The sequence below is a fragment of the Cantharellus anzutake genome, assembly GCF_015039405.1.
Source record: "Cantharellus anzutake strain C23 chromosome Unknown EI90scaffold_132, whole genome shotgun sequence".
In the NCBI taxonomy this organism is placed as follows: domain Eukaryota; kingdom Fungi; phylum Basidiomycota; class Agaricomycetes; order Cantharellales; family Hydnaceae; genus Cantharellus; species Cantharellus anzutake.
Window position 1 is genome coordinate 20,532 of NW_024067082.1, and position 17,860 is coordinate 38,391.

Below are 17,860 nucleotides of genomic sequence, written 5' to 3' on the forward strand. Positions count from 1 at the left end.
GAAAGCAAACACCTGATCCAATCCCTAAATCCACCTCAACCTGCTCATCCGAACCACTAGGCCGAGTCTTTAGCGACTTATGTGGCCCAATCACTCCTGAAACCCGCGAGGGTCACCGTTATTTCATCACTTTCACCGACGATTATAGCTGGTACACCCATATCGGACTTGCGAAGACCAAGGACTCAGTGCTAAATCTATTCAAAGCCTGGAAAGCGAAAGCTGAAAAGGAATCTGGAAGAAAGGTTAAAACCCTGCACACAGATGGAGGCGGCAAATACACATCCACCGACTTCAAAACTTACCTTGAGTCCAAGGGAATCACTGTGAGGTCTTAGGGTGGCTCAGCACACAAGGCCGTAAGTGATACAAGATAGTGTATTTTATGGTGGTGTGTAAGCAGTTACCCGGAGGTTCCCGCTTGCCCACGTGACTATATGTATCTAATTTGCATGTGACTCGGGGTTCGGGGCTATTGCCCTGACATTCTCCCCCCTTGCGTTGCATTTGTGACGCATACAAGGTTGATAGTGAATAAAACAGAGTTTTAACAGTTGATTTACATTGAGTTTGGAATTATCAATGAGTGTTTTGTTGTCGCCACTTTAAAGTGGGCGATTTTGTACATGTCGGTGAAGGAAAGAGAGGGGGTTTAAGGAATGAATGAGTGTGGGCCGTTACTTTGAAGTGAACGGCGATACATTGGTATCGCAGGGAGAGAAGAGAAAAAAATGGTGGAATTTGTCGAAAATGAATTTCGACCCAAAGGTTGTATGTCTTTGGTGTTCCTCACTTGTTCTGTGAGGGTTCATGTGTAAGTGGTGTTTACACACGAGCGGTGGTGGATGTGGGTCTTTGGACGGAGTGGAGATTTCCGCAATTGTTACTTGCGGTTCCTCACATACAGTATTGTGTGCGGGGCCTCGAGTTGGGGGAAGGTGTTTTCACGGGCGCCTCGGTGGCGTGTTGCCGTGTCACTTCCCTTCTCTCAAGGGTGGATTCATTGCCCTGGAGGAGGGTTTTCCTCCAGGTTGTTCATCTGGACATCCGATTGCTGTGTCGGGTGCGATGACGTAGCCTGGGCTACATTGTCGGGCTGTGGGCTTGACAAAGTGGGTGCTCCCTGGGTGGGAGCAGGTTGTTGTGTTCCTGAGCTGCTTGGCTCAGGTGTAGAGTACGGTAGGTCTACCGTTCTTCCCGTGGGGAAGGATGGTCGTTGGGCTGGTTGTCCAGCATGGAGACTTGCATCTCTTTCCCGGTATTTGGAAGCTTTCGCTTCCCGTTCCGCAGTCCTTGCGGCACGTTCCTCAGGAGTCCTGAGTGGTTTGAACTGGGACTTTAAGTAGGCAGCTTTGCCTAGACTTTCCCAGGAGATTTTTCCCTTATTCTCTGGGGAATTATATTCCTCTGCGAGTCTTGTGATACTCGGGAGTCCCAAGAAGTATTTCTCGGTTTCCTTCGCTTTTTCACGAAGGGTTCTGTGTACCTTGCCGCTTTTGAAGGCGGCTTCGGCCTGTTCGTACCAGTGTACAAATTCTTTCCCACTCACGCTTGTCCACCAAGCGTATGCGGCATCATGTGCCGCTTCTGACCCCGCTATTCTCCTCATGGGGAAGTTGGGGTCGATTGTTATGTCGACTGGAGCTTCGACTTTGCCGAACTCGTTGAGTTCGGCGGTCTTGTATAGCATGTGGACACTTCCCTGCAGGGTAGCTTGCCCATAGGGTGCTGAGGTACTCAGCGGCCCGCCGCCTCTGGCAGTGGTCCCTGTTTTAGGGTCTGCCGTCGGTTGCCTACCGCTCTCCCTCTTCCCCTCGACATGGGTTTGCCTTTCTGAGGGCGGGCCCTTATGCAACCCGGACAGGGTCGCCTGCCCACGGGGTGGCGGGATAGTCGGTGCCCCAGCACTGTATCCCCTCCCCCTGACCTGAGAGGCCCCCATCATGATGGGTTTGGCAGCGAGGTCTGCCAGTGCGCATGCCTCTCTGAGCTCGCGTTTCAGTAATTCGATCTCCCTTTTTTGGAGATTGACTTCTCTCTCTGTGTCTTTCAGAGAGTCAAAGATGCCCTCAGCATCTCTTCGTGCTCTGTTGTATTCGCGCCTCCAGTGGGCGCAATGGTCGCAGGCGTCTTCTGACGCCCTCGAGTTATCAGACCGTGCCCATTTGGACGGTCTGGACGAGGAGCCGCTGTCGCTCCCTCGTCTCCCTCCTACGAGGGACTTCATCTCTTTCAGCTCCTCATGGAGCTGACCTGTCTGAGCAGCTACCGCTGACGCGATAGCTGATTCCCAGCCTGCATTTGGCTGGGGTGTTGTTGGACCTGGGCCGAATTGGCTAATCCAGGGGTTGATCTGGCCAGGGAAGTTCCCTGGGGAGTATGCCTGGGGCTGCAGCAGCAAATGCTGCCCCTGGAATGGCGCTTGTTGCGCCATCGGTGCAGTTTGCACTGCATATGGTTGGAAGCCTCTTTGGGGAGGCTGGGGGTATGTGGTGCCTGTTAGCAACGCGGATGGTTGTTGGTTCGCAGCACTCATTTGTGCTGCGTGTGTCGTGTAATCCATGGCGCTTATCTGCGCCTGGTGTTGTTGTTGTTCCGGGGAGTCTTGCTCCCCGGGTTGTCGTATTTCGATATCCGGTGGTTTGTTTGGATCGAACTGAGGGTTACCTCCCCCAGAGAACGACATTTCGTCGTTATGTTACTCGTGGTGGTGGGAGGGGTTTTCGTTCTTGCGTGCGTGGGATTCACCGCAGATGTGTGTGCTTTTGCATGTGAGCCTGTGGTTCACGTGGTCTAGGCGGGTTACTCGCCTAGCCCATGTGATTTCTCGTACATGGTGTGGCTGTCCGGGCGAGTTACTTGCCCAGAACTTTCCCACGCTCTTGGCTGTGGGCCATCGTCCCTCGGCTTTACTTCCTCCGCCTCCGTTTTTGGGGGCGTAGTGATGCCGAGAGTTCCCTGTCTTCTTTGATAGGGAGTTTTTCTGGTTCCCTTACATTTTGTAAGGTGAGGTACTCGTCCAGGTGGACGAGGTCGTTGCAATTTCCTAGGGGTTCCCATGTGGTGTCCCCTAGTTCCCATTTAACCTTAAACCAGAGTTTGTTGTGAACCCACACGTGGTTTAGGATTTTGCGAACTACTGCTTCGCGATCGGGGTCTTCCCCAAAATCGTAGAATATGTTTACTTCCCTATTTGGGAAGATTTCCTGGTCATTCGGCTCGTGAGGTACGAGCCAGGATACATGGAATCTTGGGTGGATTCCGCGTTGTTCAAGTTGTGGTGGCAACTTGAGGACGTAGTTTGACGTTTCTGGAAATGTTTCCAGAATTTCGTAAGGCCCTATGTATAAGGGCTTTAGTTTTCCTGCCCTGCCTTTGGGTAGGTTCAGCTTATCTGTGGATAAGTATGCGAGCTCGCCTTTTCTCAAAGGCGGGTCCGGGCGTCTTTTCTTATTCGCCTGGATTGTTTGAGCAGCACGATTATGTATTATCGCGTCATGTGCTGCCATGAGGTTCTTCTTCGCTTTTTGAGCGAAGTCATTTACTCCCGGGTAGTCCGAGAGTGGTGCTGTTAGGCACATCTTTGGCATATGGCCGTAGATTAATTCGAACGGGGCAAATCCTGTTGATGTGTTCGAGCTTGCATTGATCGCGAATTCTGCCATCGACAGTTTCGCTGCCCAGTCGCGTTGGTCTGGTCTAACCATCGCGCATAGTATTTGTACTACTTTTTGTATCATTCTTTCCGCTTGGCCGTCGCCTTGCAGGTGGAATGCAGTTGTGAATTTCAACTGTACACCGAGTATTTGGTGTAGTTCGCACCAAAATTTTGACGTGAATTTTGAGTCTCGATCTGATATGATCGAGTGTGGTAGACCGTGGAGTCTTACAACTTCACAAAGAAATACGAATGCTAGTTCTAGTGCGTTCGTTGTTGTCTTTATTGGAATTAGGTGGACGTTGGATGTCAACCTACAGATGATTACCCAGAGGTAATCATATCCCAAGCTTGTTGGGAATGGACCTGTGAAGTCCATGGCTATTGACGACCATGGTGTCTCCGGGGTCGGGAGTGGGTGAAGCATTCCGGGATTTCTCCTGGTGCTTTTCTTTGTCGTTTGACAAGTTCCGCAAGACCTGCAGAACTTGTGGGTATCCTTTCTCATCGACTTCCACCAGAAGTGTCGACGGAGGGTTTCCACTGTTTTCTTGGATCCTGGTGTCCAAGTGTTTCGTGGATGTTCTCGAGGATTATTCCCCAAATGGACTTCCTTTTGTAGTTTCCTTTCGGGACTACTATTTGGGTCGTTCCTCCTTCTCCAAGTCGGGTTATCAGCCCGTCTTTTACAGAGAAGTTTTTGAAATTCCCCGGGTTCTCTAGGATTTCCCGGTGGATCTGGCTTTTCAAGTATCCAGATTTTATTGCCTCAATGAGGTCTTTTTCTTCGAATTGTTTTCGAAGGTTCTCTTCTGGAGTTATGATTTCTTCCAGATTTTGGGCGCTCCCCCCTAGAGTTTCCTCTAGGTTATCGCTCCCCCCTAGAGCTTCCTCTAGGGTGTTTTTCGCGCGTATCGCTGCGAGTCTCTTTCTCTCTGAGTTTTTACTCAGGGTACTGCTTAGTAGCAGTTCTTCATATTCCTTGATTCTGTCAGGGATAATGTCTTCTGCATTTTTGTCCAGGTGGATGTCTGCCGACACATAATCGTCGAAATGCAGATCCTCGTCCATTGACGAGTCGTAGTATCGTGAGAGTGCATCTGCCACTTTGTTTTTGTGGCCTTCCACGTATTTTATTTCGCAATTGAAGCTTGCGAAAAAGGCTTGCCATCTCAGGTGTCTCCCTGAGTTGTGGTTTTTCGCTTTGAAATATTCCAAAGCTTTGTGGTCCGTGATTACTGTGAATTCACGGCCTCCCATGAGGTCATCTTGCCATCTCATGAGTGCTTCGAGGACACCCAGTGCCTCAAGCTCGTAGGCGAAGTACCTACGTTGTGTGTTGGTGAACTTTTTGGACATGAATGCGGCCGGGCGGCAAGTCTGCCACCTTTTGCCTTGTCCAATTAATGCACCCATGCCCACTGGGCATGCGTCTGTTATGACCCAGACGTGGAGTTTGGTCCTCTCTTCTTCTGAGAGGCTTTCCAGTGGGTTCCACTGGACGGGCTTCAGGATCGGAGCCCTGCATGCTAGACGTTTGATTTCGTCGAAGCATTTCTGGTGGAGTGGTGTCCACCTGAATGTCTGCTTGTTTGAGCAGATTGTTTGCAGTGGTCCTGTGTAACCGCTGACGTTTGGCATGAATATCGATAGATATTCTACCATTCCCAGGAATCTTAGGACTCCTGTGTGGTCTACTGGCTCTCGCCAGTTGCGGATTTTTTCCATTTTATCTGCTTGAGCGTGGATGCCCTGTTCATCCACTTGGCTTCCTAGAACGTCTAGGATTGGGGCAAATGGCTGGAATTTTTTCCGGCTTATGTAGAATTTCGCCCCTTTTAGGTGAGTGAATAACCACAATAGTGCTTTATTGTGGTTTTCCACCGAGCTTGTGCTGGTGAATATATCGTCGAACCAGACGTGTAGGCGTCTGCCTACTTCTCCTCGTAGTTCCCAGGTCAGTGCGCGCTGGAAGGTGCAGGGAGCGTTGCAGTCTCCTTGCTGCATCGTGTTTGAGTTGTACATCCCGTGGGGCGTGGAGAATGTCAGTCCTATGGACGTCTTCTGGATCCACACGTATTTGTTCGTACACGTCCGACATATCGATCTTGGATCGGTATGTTGCTCTGGCGACTGATTCTTGGATCAGTCGCATGTCTGGCATTGGTGTGACGTCGAGGATCATGTTTGAGTTACGGTTCCTCACGTCTATTACCGTGCGCAAAGATCCATCTGCTTTGCGGATGCACAGTAGTGGGCATGCTCGCTCGCTGTTCGCAGGATACCACCATCCTGCTTTTACATAGCGATCTATTTTGGTCGCTAGTGCTTCCTGCAGTGCTGCGGGACATCTCGGGGTGTTTTCCCGAAATTTCTTGTTCGGATCCTTCAACGGGATTCGATGGTTCACCTCCCTCAAGGGAGGCATTTCTAATGGCGCTGGCACCATTATGGTTTCCAAATTTTTCTCTCCACCACTCCCTGAGTATTTCGAACTCGGGGTTGTTCATGGAGAGACCTTCCAGGTGTGGTACGTCTGGAAGTTCTAGTCCTTCCGGACTAGGATTGGGCCAACCTTCAGGGTATTTTCTTGTGATTACCCTGAGGTGTGTTTCAATCCCGCCTCCCTGTCAGGGGGGCTTCTTTTTTGGTTGTTCTCGGGATCTTGCTCGAGTTTTCCATCTGTGTGATCTCGTCACATGGTCTTCGATTCCAAGGGTGTCTATGTTGCCCTTGTTCACCGTTCTCACTTTGTGGGACCGGAAGTGTAAGCTTACCTGGTTTTTGTTTAACCAGGGGGCGCTGAAGATGGCGTCGTATCTGTCGATGTTAATTACATTGAAGTAGTGTTTTTCTACGTGGCCGTTGATCTCAACGTCACGTTGGTTCCGAACAGGATCTGTGATCTTGTTCCTTTCGTCCCCATTTGAAGGACGACTGGGTTCTCCAATTGGAGAATTGGGATGTGGACCGCGCGGACAAAGTCTGGCATAAGCGTCCATTTCGGCTCCACTATCGAATAGTGCATAGGCTTTTATGCCTGCTATTTTTATGTGAGCCGTTAGCGTTCTCTTCGTTGAGAGCGGTCTGTTTGCGGGTATTTTCCCGTGTCTTTTGAGATGCGGAATTTCGCATCAAACAAGGGGGACTGGGTTTCGATGGACTTTTGGTCCTTCTTCCCTTTGTCCTTGTTTTCCTTGGGTACTTTGGTGTATTTCCCCAAGGCGTCTTTTCTTGGTGCTTCCACCAAGGCTTGGTGACTTTTTCGTCTGCCGTGTTTTCTAACTGGTGTGCTACAGCCAGTTTGATTTTATAATTTATGTCATCGTGGTCGATGACTGACATTGGGCCCATTCTTATGGTCCCGACGTTGACTTCCTCACCCTCTGAGTCGGGTGAGTATTGAGGTCCTTCGTATGGGTCCTCTACTTCGAAGCTTGATGCTTCGGAGTTACCAGAGTTGTTCTCTGGTTTCTCATCTGATGAGCCTTTCGACTCTTCATCCGTTGAGTTCGCGATCTCCATGGCAGCTATGCGCCTTGGTTTTTCATCGCTCGTTATATTGTGTCTTGGGCAATCTTTCGTTTGCCCTATTTTGCCGCATTTGCCGCAAATTGGAACTGACTTTTGGTCAGTTTTCCTCGAGTTTTTCGAGGATGTATCCTCTTTCCATCTGGGTTTCAGCTCTTCCGCCTTCTTTCCTGATGGGAGGGCTCTGCCGCGGCTCGTGGTTGCCGTGGTAGTTGTTCTGGTATAATAACCTGATTTGTAGGCTGAAGACATCTTCAGCCCGTCAATTATCTCGTCTACATGAGATATTGCTTTTAACATCTCCTCGTTTGAGGAGAAGTCTGCTCTGATTCTATCATGAGCAATCATTTCCCTCTTCCATTCGAGGGGAATGTAGTTTAGGAACCTGGCGTTGAAGGACGCCTGGTCTGGCGGCGTCACCATCTGGGACGCTGCTTTTGACAGTTCTAAGTAGAACTGTTTTAGGCCTTTTTCCGCTTCATATTTGACGTTGCGGTATTTCTTTGTCGCGTTCAACGCGGCGAGGCTTTGATGAAGGTTCTCATCAATATGTTGAGAACTTCGAGGAACATGCCCTCGTCTCCTCTGAGGAGAGTTTCGTCTCGGAGTCTAATTCCGAGGTCAAACGCGGGCCCCCCTAATCCACGAATCAAGCAGTCCAGGTGGACTTCGTCAAATTGGGGACCTTTGCATCCTCGCAAGGCGAGGAATCCCAGTAGTTCTGTGAACCACTGCCAGAACGATTCCATGTCGTTCTCCCCTGACCATTTCTTGTCAGGGAATGCCGGCCCATTCTTTAGGGCTTCTGGTTTCACTCCTTCTGGGTAGGGAGTGAGTATTCTCACTTCGGCCATTCTTATGGCCTTTTCGTACCATTTCTCCAGGTACTCTTCTTGCTCCCCTGCCTTCGCGGGGTCGCTATCCAATGGAGATCTCTCCTTTGGGGGGGTTTTTGCTGGGGGAAATCTTCCTCGCAGCGTTTCTTTGGTTTCAGGCGAATTCGCCTGAAGTTGTATTTGTATTCTCTCATTGTTTTGAGAGGGTGTGAATGAGTTACCTCTCTGTTCGAGAGGTCCGTCATAAGTGGACGTTTGGCCGAACCTTTGGTACGTGCCAATTCTCCTCCTAATCTCTGAACGATGCCTTCTTTCGGCATCGTCTTCTCCTATCCTTGGGAGAAGGATCTCCTTAGCGTCTCTGTCGAGTCGCTGATGATATTCCAGTGTGCTTTCACTGGTGGTTCTTTTCGTGAATTTTTCACGAGTTCTATTTATGTCCTGGACCGTGGTCCAGGGGTGTTTATTTGTTTCCTCACTTTTTTGTGAGAAATTTATTTCCTTCAGCAAATCTGTTTGTTCGCTGATTTTTTCAGTCAACGCGTCGATTGCGTTGGCCATTCTTTCTAGAGTTATCTCTAGACGAGCCATGCTATTATGGTTCATTTCCTCGATCTTTTTTTGGATCGAGTTTATCGCGTTTATTATGCGCGATTCCTGGTTTTCCAGGAGGAAGTTTGGTTGGGCGAGCAGAGACTCTCCCCAGTTGACATTTCCGCTTCTGGGGGTTCCAGAATGGGTTCTTGGAGTGAACACTCCACGCTCGCTTTGTTTAGGCGAGGCCGTTGTGGAGGGTGCTTCCCTTTCATAGAGGGGTTTGTTCGCTGGTTTTTCCTTACTTTTACGTAAGGCTTCCTCAGCGAACTCCCTCATTTCAGTTCGCCTCCTCTTCATTATCTCGGAGACCTCCTCCGAGGTTGGCAACCTTGCCTTGTCTGGCATGGTGTGTGGGAGTGTAAACAGCGGAAGTTCTTTTGGAGCTTCCCGCTCTGGGAGATCCTGCTCTCAGGGTGTATTTTCGCGCCTTCTCGGGCTTTCAGCCTGAGAAGAAGTTGATCTTCACTTTCCGTCCTCCATTCAGACGGAACCTGGAACAAGTCCAGTAGTTTTTCGGATAGCCGACGCAGGGGCTCTTCCCTTTGTTTCCCTTTGTCTGCCTTTGGGGCTTGACTTGGGGACGTGAGGGGGGGCTCCAGGGGATAGTGGGGCCCTGGAGTTTCCTGCGACTCTATCCGATCAGCTTTTTGGGCTGATCGTTTGGCGCTTATGCGTTTTTCGCGCAAGTCGATCACCTCGTGAGGAGGTGAGGGATCTTCCCCAGCTTGGGTTAGATCGGTATGTTGTGGAGTTCTGGGGGTATTTTGCCCCGCACTTACTCCACGTAAGTTTCTAAAACCTTCAGGGACCAGCCCTGAGGTGGTTGCTAATGCCGGATCATGTTGATCCTCGTCGTCGTCTGACGACGGCTTTTGGTTTGAATCTCCCATGATGGGAGATTGCGGTTTCTTTATAAACTGCTCGTTTCTTTTTAGTGTCGCTGCAGATGCGACCTTGCCCTTGCGGGCATGTTTAGGCGCCATAGGCGCTTCCAAGTCAGATGTTAAGATTGTAGAGTTGTGGGTTGTGTTGTAAAACACACCTCTTGCACTTAAAAAAGTGTGAGGTCTTAGGGTGGCTCAGCACACAAGGCTGTAAGTGATACAAGATAGTGTATTTTACGGTGGTGTGTAAGCAGTTACCCGGAGGTTCCCGCTTGCCCACGTGACTATATGTATCTAATTTACATGTGACTCAGGGTTCGGGGCTATTGCCCTGACAATTTCCCTGGTCCTCATCGCTCTTTTAGTTCTGTCGTACTTACCATCCTGCTCCCATCCCGCACTGGACCAACCGGCCCCTTCTCTGTTCTCCTTTCGTATTTATACTTGTAGTTTACTGTCGATGTACCTTAGTTCAAATATTGACTAGAATTCCCCCCAAGTACTCTCATCTTAAGTTCACCTCTCAACTTCATCCCTGCTTAAGTCAACGTCGCTGCAAGGTCTTTCCCACTAAACATGAAATACGGGACAGCCTAGAACGTGTGGCGCAACACTCTAGCCAAGTCGTTGAAGCCGAAGTCCCAACCCCCACGACGCCTTGCAACGGAGTAGCTCATTAGCTAAGTGACCACTCACACTGCTGTACTCCACTCCGCTTCCCGCAATCACCTCGAATACAGTTTCTGACAGAAGGAGACAAAGGGGATGGTGGATATATGGAGGTGTAGCTCATTGGTCGAGAGGGTCAAGGAGCTTATGACCATTCCTTGCTGGAGGGAGCGGAAGAGCTTTGGTTATGTAGAAGAATGGACGAGCAATGGGATGCATAGGGTAAGCAAACACACATTCATTACATGTCAATTGTTGAACTAGTTTCTGTCCTAGCTATACTTGGATTGTTATAGAATGGACCTAGAATCTTATGGTCCGTGTCCATAGATGATTAGATTGTTGGGAATTCACCACCTTACTTCACTGTCAAACCCCATGCCAAGCTTTCCCACTGGGTTGTGGTGCTGGCTGGGGGATTTGTTGAGTTTCAAGGGATTTCCTTTGACCTTTTATAACTTTTATATTAGATAGTTGAAAGTCATATGACATGTAAGGCAGATGCCGAAAGATGTTTTTCATTATCAAATACATAACCCACAAACCTTGTACCGCGATTGTAACTTCCTCACCATTGTGCCACCACTGTAAACTCAACCTGTAACCCTGGAACCATGTCCACCTCCCTATTCATCCTCTCCATGACAAAACTGCAACGAGGAGGGCATTCCCATGCCCAACCTCCTGCTGCCCACTCCCACCAGTCCACTGGGTGGTCAAGTGGTTACTCCCATCCAACCAGAAGTTCCCTACCAGGAACTGTAGCCTATCCCACCTCCTCAGGAGAAGGATATGGTCCAGGCAGCTCCAGGATGCTTGGCCATGCACCTGCGGGTCCCACTTCCCACGGTCACCCACTACCGTGCACTGGTCCACCAGCCCGCTTTCCCCAACAACTCCTGCTACCGGTACGCTCCCATGAGTGCCAAGTCACCGATAGCCACCAACTGGGTGACTCCCTTTGGGAGTCCCAGTATCCCTCACTACTGGTACGCTCCATTGAGCACCAAGTCACCACTAGCCAAACACTACCGGCACGCTCCCAGGAGTGCCAAGTCCCCGTTAGCAGACAGCCAGGTGGCTCCCTCAAGGAGCCCACATCATACTCGCTACCGGTACGCTCCCAGGAGCGCCAAGTTACCGTTGGCCAACCCACAGGTTGTACTTCCATACACTCATCCTATTCCACTCTCCCTCCGATGGCTACGCAGCCACCTCCATTAGTGAGCCAAACGGTTCAGGTTGGGTTCCCCGGAACCCATTCCTGTAACATGGATGTGCTGAAGATCCACATTGCACAGCTAACACAGCTAGTGCACCCTCTGGACATCACCACCATCACAAAGGAACAGCTAAAAGTTTCCCACCCAATATGGCTCAAGTCACCTCCCATGTGGCGGTCTCTGGAGAAAGAGAGCAATGAGGTGTATGCAGGAGAGGCCCTTGAGCATGCAAAGCTGGTCCCTGCTGATCTGACAGTGTGTTGCAACCCAAGGGATGTGAGAGATGGGTGTTTGACTGCCATCATGTGAGTTCCATGGGCTGATTGTTGGCATTGGGTTGAATGTTTCTCAGGTTCTTCATCCTGAATATGTCCAAGCAAAAAAATCAAACCTGAACTATGAGATGGCCAAGATACATTGGTCCTTTGCACTGGTAAGTGCATATGATGTGGATCAAATGCATTCAAGGAGGTTGATGGGTAGCCACACAGTTCAGGTTCATTGTCTTTGAGCCTGAAAAACTCAAATCGATGAGCACTCATGGTGGAAGTAGGAGGCAAGGAGACATGGACCACTTTTGTTTCACAGAGGACAACCCATTCTTGTTTTGGGACACTGCCATCCCACTTTGGTGCAGGAAATTGGTGTTGAAGGAGAGGGTGTAAGTATTTTGGATGGGCTGGGTGTTTGATTGGCTGACTATCGATTACAGGTGGTGGAAATGCTGGCCTAGACACCATCAATACACAATGCTGCAGTAAAAGCAACGACCAAAGGAGCAAGCAAGGCTGGACAAACCGAACTCGCAATGGAAACAGTGAAGCTCTTTGATTGCTCTACTATCAGTCGAATGATCAAAGAAAGTATGTCATGGTGGTCTTTGTTGCAGTGCTTTGTCCCCCTGTCATGCAGGAAGTCCTCCTACACCTTCACATCTGGGGTTACAATGGAACCCTATTCTCCACAGCGCCATCATGAGTACCAACAAAAGGGAATGGAGATAGTGGGACAAGTCAACACTGCAAGAGAGCAGCAAGACACCACTTTGGTCCACCTGAACCAAATCAACCAGGAGATAGAGACTTTGGTGTCAACGAAAATGGACTTGGAAGCAAGGTGCTCTGGGTTGGACCTAGAAGAAGAATGGCTGGATGAGAATGAAGGGTTCATCCATGAGAGAGCCTTCATGGATCCCATGAATTTTCATGAAACATCATAAAGGTTCATGAACCTTTATGTTTATATACAATATTTATATTGAAATCATTAATTTTCAACCCAAAAAGTTGATTTTTTTTGGCAAGCATGAACCTTCATGAAAATTTTCATGAAGCAGCATGGAATTTCATGCTGTTTCATGAAACTTCATGACTGCTGACTTCATGAAAAGTCATGAAGCTATGCATCATGAATCTTCATGCAGAGCCATGAATGTCCATGAAGCCATGAATGTCCATGAATGTCCCTGCATGGTCATGAGCATGCCCAACAATTCCCATACCTGCACATGAATGCTCATGATCCTTCATGAATATTCCCGACTCTTCATGGAGAGTCATGACTGAGCAGCACATGGCTTGAGTGTGCAAGGTGCAACCAAATTTCCCCCCATTTGTCTCTCCTGTCATATCCATCACCTTCTGTCACCTCCAGCCATCCCAGATTTCCTCTGCTCCTTCATCTCCAACCTCAGAGCCCCCAGATCCTGCAATCTCCTCCGACTCCCCTGATGGTCACCACCCACCCATTTCAACATATTACCTATGTACAGAACTCCGAAGGTCTCCAGACAGCTCCAACATCTGCAAGTGCACCCCTGCCTCTGCTGGGTCATTTAGTTGCCTACCCTGCAAGTCCACCTTTGGACCGATCCATCCATTCCACTTCTGGGTTATAGCCCATTAACCCTGTAACCCAAGTCATCAGTAGTATTCAGTCAGCTACTTGACCCCGTTAGGTCAGCTCCATCCAGCCCCTGCCATTTATGGGCCTGCTGCCTAGACTCCCTCTGTATCTATATATACATAACTTGTAGTTACTGTACACCTCAGTGAACAAATCGACTAGAGTTAATCCCCCTGTTCTAGAAGACTCCTCAGTCCGTAAATTAGGGCACCAACATGATACTGGGCACAGTGCTCCTGGTAGAGTCGCTGAGGCCATAGCCCTCCAAACATAGAGTCATTTTCATTTGTCCCAAATCTGGTCTTTGACATCTCCTTCAATTCTCCATCAAATGTTATGGGGTAGGTACCATTTTTGTCACATGAATTAAGGCTTTTTTCTGTATCTCATTGTGATGCAATAGTCCCCAATTATATGAAGGAATTTGGATGAGCTGGTTCACTATATGTGCACTTATTCTGTTTACTGTGCTCTCAAAAAATACAGAAAATACTTTGGGTTATATTCTTCTTCATGGAAAGTCATGCACATTCATGAACATTCATAAGAAGGCATGGGGGTGCATAATGTGTCAATTTCCAACTTGAACTGGTTATATTCGGTCATGAAAGTTCATGAAAACTTTCATGAGACTGCATGACTGTGTATGCTCCTGCATGAACCCTCATGAATCCTCATGAATCTCTGTGCAGCTTCACAAAACTGCATGAATTCATGACCCTTCATGACTTGGGATTACACTTTTTCGCAGTTACTGGATCTCCCCATGTTTCCATCTCCTGATCCCACTCAAAGCACAGTTCCGACCTTCCTCCCCACTCAATGAGTTGAGGATTGTTATGATGGCAGTCAACCCAGTGGCATGCCAATGGAAGATGGACCAGATGTCAAAGATCATTTTATTATCCACTTCCAACTTCGAACTCATGTTGACAGCTTCTTCCAAAATGCACTGGGCAAGTATGCAAGCCACCAGTCAGCTCAGAACCTGCAGCAGTTCTTCACCACCTTGCTTGGGGATGATGCAACTTCATGGTCCATCATGAAGGGGGACTGGAGCATAGGAGGGACCAAGGAAGAATCAAGCAGTATGGGAGGCCAAATCGCTCACTCGTCCCCAACCAATAGCCACACTCCCTCCCTGGAAAGGCCACATCCATTGATCAGCAAACAACCTGTAGTGGAAACTGATGGTAATGGAGCACAGCCAAGGAACCCCCCCCATCCTACAAGTCCCTTCCTTGTACCCTGAAGCAACATTTATCAGGGGAAGGCCATGATGGGACCACAGCAAAGAGACAAAGGGGAACACAGCTGGCAGGTCCCAGTGGCACCCGCCAGCAGGTAGTTTTGGTGGAATCACACCAGAGACAAAGGATGTTGATGAATCCATGCAGGGTAACATCTGCATGGTTTGTGATGCATTCAAGAACATGGGCTGGGTCCACCAGGGGACAATCACAATGGCCCAATTGATGATAACCTCATTAATGCATAGAATGCATTTGAAATCTGTAAGTTGTATACAATAATATTCTTGATGCAGGATAATAATAGATACCAACCTGCTGCTTAGGCACTACAGTGCCACTCAATACTTTCATCTCTCAACCATGTCATTAGCAGAGAGCAGAAGGACATTGGCAAGATGACAATCAAGGGTTCACTGTATGACAATGACCTTGATGTCAAAGAGTGGTTGCAATCATCTGGGTGGGAGTTCAGCCCAATGTTTTACAAAGGACTGGTAAGTGTTATGGAAATGGAGAATCTTATGGTCCATGACAGGCAACCAGACCTTGAGGCCCCTTGCTATGGAAATGGGCCTAGACTCCTATAGACCAGGCACACAGGTAAGATATTTCTTACTTCTTCTCACTTCATTCTCTGCCAAACCCCATGCCAAGCTTTCCCACTGGGTTTTGGTGCTGGCTGGGGGATTTGTTGATTTCCAAGGGACTTCCTTTGGCCATTATAACATTTGTATTAGATAGATACAAGTCATATGACATGTATGGTAATTGCTGAGATGTTTTCTCATTATTGAATACATAACCCACAAACCTTGTACCGCAATTGTAACATCCTCACCATTGTGCCACCACTGTAAACTCAACCTGTAACCTTGGAACCATGTCCACCTCCCTATTCATCCTCTCCATGACAAAACCACAACGAGGAGGGCATTCCCACGCCCAACCTCCTCCTGCCTGCTCCCACCAGTCCACCAGGTGGTTGAGCAGTCACTCCCCTCCAACCAGAAGTTCCCTATCAGGAACTGTAGCCTATCCCACCTCCTTAGGAGAGGGATATGGTCCAGGCAGCTCCAGGATGCCTGGCCACACACCCGCGGGTCCCACTTCCCACGGTCACCACTACTGTGCACTGGTCCACCAGCCCACTTCCCCCAACAACTCCCGCTACCAGTACGCTCCCGTGAGTGCCAAGTCACCGATAGCCACCAACTGGGTGACTCCCTTTGGGAGTCCCAGTATCCCACGCTACTGGTATGCTCCATTGAGTGCCAAGTCACCGCTAGCCAACCACTCCCAGCACACCCGCTACCAGCATGCTCCTGGGAGCGCCAAGTCCCCATTAGCAGACAGCCAGGTGGCTCCCTCAAGGAGCCCACGTCATACTTGCTACCGGTACGCTCCCAGGAGCGCCAAGTTACCGTTGGCCAACCCACAGGTTGTACTTCCAGATACTCATCCCATTCCACTCTCCCTCCTCTGGCTATGCAGCCACCTCCATTAGTGAGCCAAACGGTTCAGGTTGGGTTCCCTGGAACCCATTCCTGTAACAGTAAGATAATAATATTGATCATGATCTCAATTGCTTAGTGATCTACTGTTCAGCAACAGTCCACTAACTCCAAACCACTCCCTGACTTCCTGAAAGGGAGTAATGATTTTAACACTGTGGTCAAAGTGAGTTCACTCAACTGTTTGATGATTCTGGGCATCCCACTCAATAATTATGAATGTCCACCACATTGTATCCAGGCCAATCATGACACTGTGATGAAGGATCTGGAGGAGAAAGAGGATGAGGACAAGGAGGACGAGGATGAGGATGAGGAAGAGGACAAGGAGGACAAGGAGGAGGAGGAGGAGGAGGGTGAGGACAAGGATCATGAGGGAGATGAGGATGATGTCAGGGGTAACCCTGCGGCATTGTCCTCACCTCTCACTTTGCTAGGTGACACACCTCCACCACCCACCAAACGTCCTTGCCCTCCTGGGTCCTTACCAACATCTACATCTTCCATGCCAACCAAACGTGGCAGAACTGCTGCTGACCCAACCCCAATTGTTTCTGTGCCCACCTGACAGAGGGCTCAAGGCACCTCCAAGACAACTGGTCCCTCATTGTCAAAAACGAAACAGAAAGGTGATGATGGAGACCTGGTGCCAAACACCACTGGTCTCAAAAGGCTTGGGGAGTGAGTCCCTCTTCCACTGGTTGTCATGATGATTGTATTCTTGTATATGCAATATGATGTTGTATTCATGATGTTCACCCACATGCATAAATAAAAGTCATGAGGTTTCAGCGGCAATAGCCTATTGGCAGGTTCTTCTATAGATTGAGCATCTGCCTCAGGGTGCCAGACTTCAGGCAAGGTTTGATTGCAGACAGCTGTTTGTCGCTGTGGAACCAAGCTGCAAAGTTCCTCATCGCATCTGGGGTTGGGGGTGGGTCCTGTTCCAGTACATCCAGCACCACAGGCATGAAGTCTGCCCATGTCAGAGGTGCTTTGGCCTGTTGAAGGTTATCCTCCAACAACCAGGATCAAAACATGTTCCCATCCTGAGAGACCTCTGCAATCATGTGTTGTGTGTGGTTAGCGAATGGAATGCATACATGTCATAGATATCCTTACTCTTTCCATATAATGCTACCAACCACCATGCATTGGAGGATGCATGGATTGATCAGATCTGTGTGGCTGACAGATGGCATTCATGTTCCTTGACCGGAAGGTCCTGGATATACCCAAGCTCCACAGCAAATCCACCTCAATCGAGTCGTCTGTGGGCAGGAGCCCAGCCATGGTGTACTGCTCAATGTCCTTTGTCACCATGTGGCCCCAGGAGTGGTGCTCTGCCACCCAATGCCAGGTGACCTCATGGTTGTGTGGCAGGAGGTCCATTCTGGACAATGGGACCTATGATTGGAAGAGAGTTGGAAGGGTTGGATGAAACAAAAAGGGAAAACTCGACATCCCTTTGCAACCCTTTGAACAATGCATGCTTCAATGCATCATAGTCAGCCTGGGACATGGGGATGGTGTTAGAGGCAGAAGGGTTGGAGGTGGAAGCCATAACTGGAGGAAAATAATGGGCAAGTGGATCTTACATACCATTATTAGATGTGACTGTGATGATGATTCTGCAACTGTGATAGTGATTCTGTGATGGTGATTCTGTGATGTGATTCCATATGAAAGGGGCCAACTCATATCATAACCCCATGAAAGAAATGTGGCAGTGCTCCCACCTTATGCATCAAGATAAATTTTTCTTGATCATGTGGCACATCAACACACATGGC

At 49.1% G+C, this 17,860-nt stretch overlaps 2 protein-coding genes across 2 annotated transcripts; both read left to right on the plus strand.

Annotated features, from left to right (window-relative positions):
• Nucleotides 1-11,566: 11,566 nt before the first annotated feature.
• Nucleotides 11,567-12,617, plus strand: EI90DRAFT_3174996 (uncharacterized protein; the record flags this gene model as incomplete). Its single annotated transcript, XM_039066340.1, has 4 exons — nucleotides 11,567-11,653; nucleotides 11,751-11,831; nucleotides 12,036-12,059; nucleotides 12,132-12,617. 4 exons carry the CDS (start codon nucleotides 11,567-11,569, stop codon nucleotides 12,615-12,617), a joined length of 678 nt encoding a protein of 225 aa, XP_038908878.1.
• Nucleotides 12,618-15,634: 3,017 nt separating this feature from the next.
• EI90DRAFT_3135166 (uncharacterized protein) lies at nucleotides 15,635-16,635 on the plus strand (the record flags this gene model as incomplete). The annotated part of the gene is made up of 4 exons (XM_039064709.1): nucleotides 15,635-15,951; nucleotides 16,008-16,077; nucleotides 16,162-16,233; nucleotides 16,309-16,635. 4 exons carry the CDS (start codon nucleotides 15,635-15,637, stop codon nucleotides 16,633-16,635), a joined length of 786 nt encoding a protein of 261 aa, XP_038908879.1.
• Nucleotides 16,636-17,860: the final 1,225 nt, after the last annotated feature.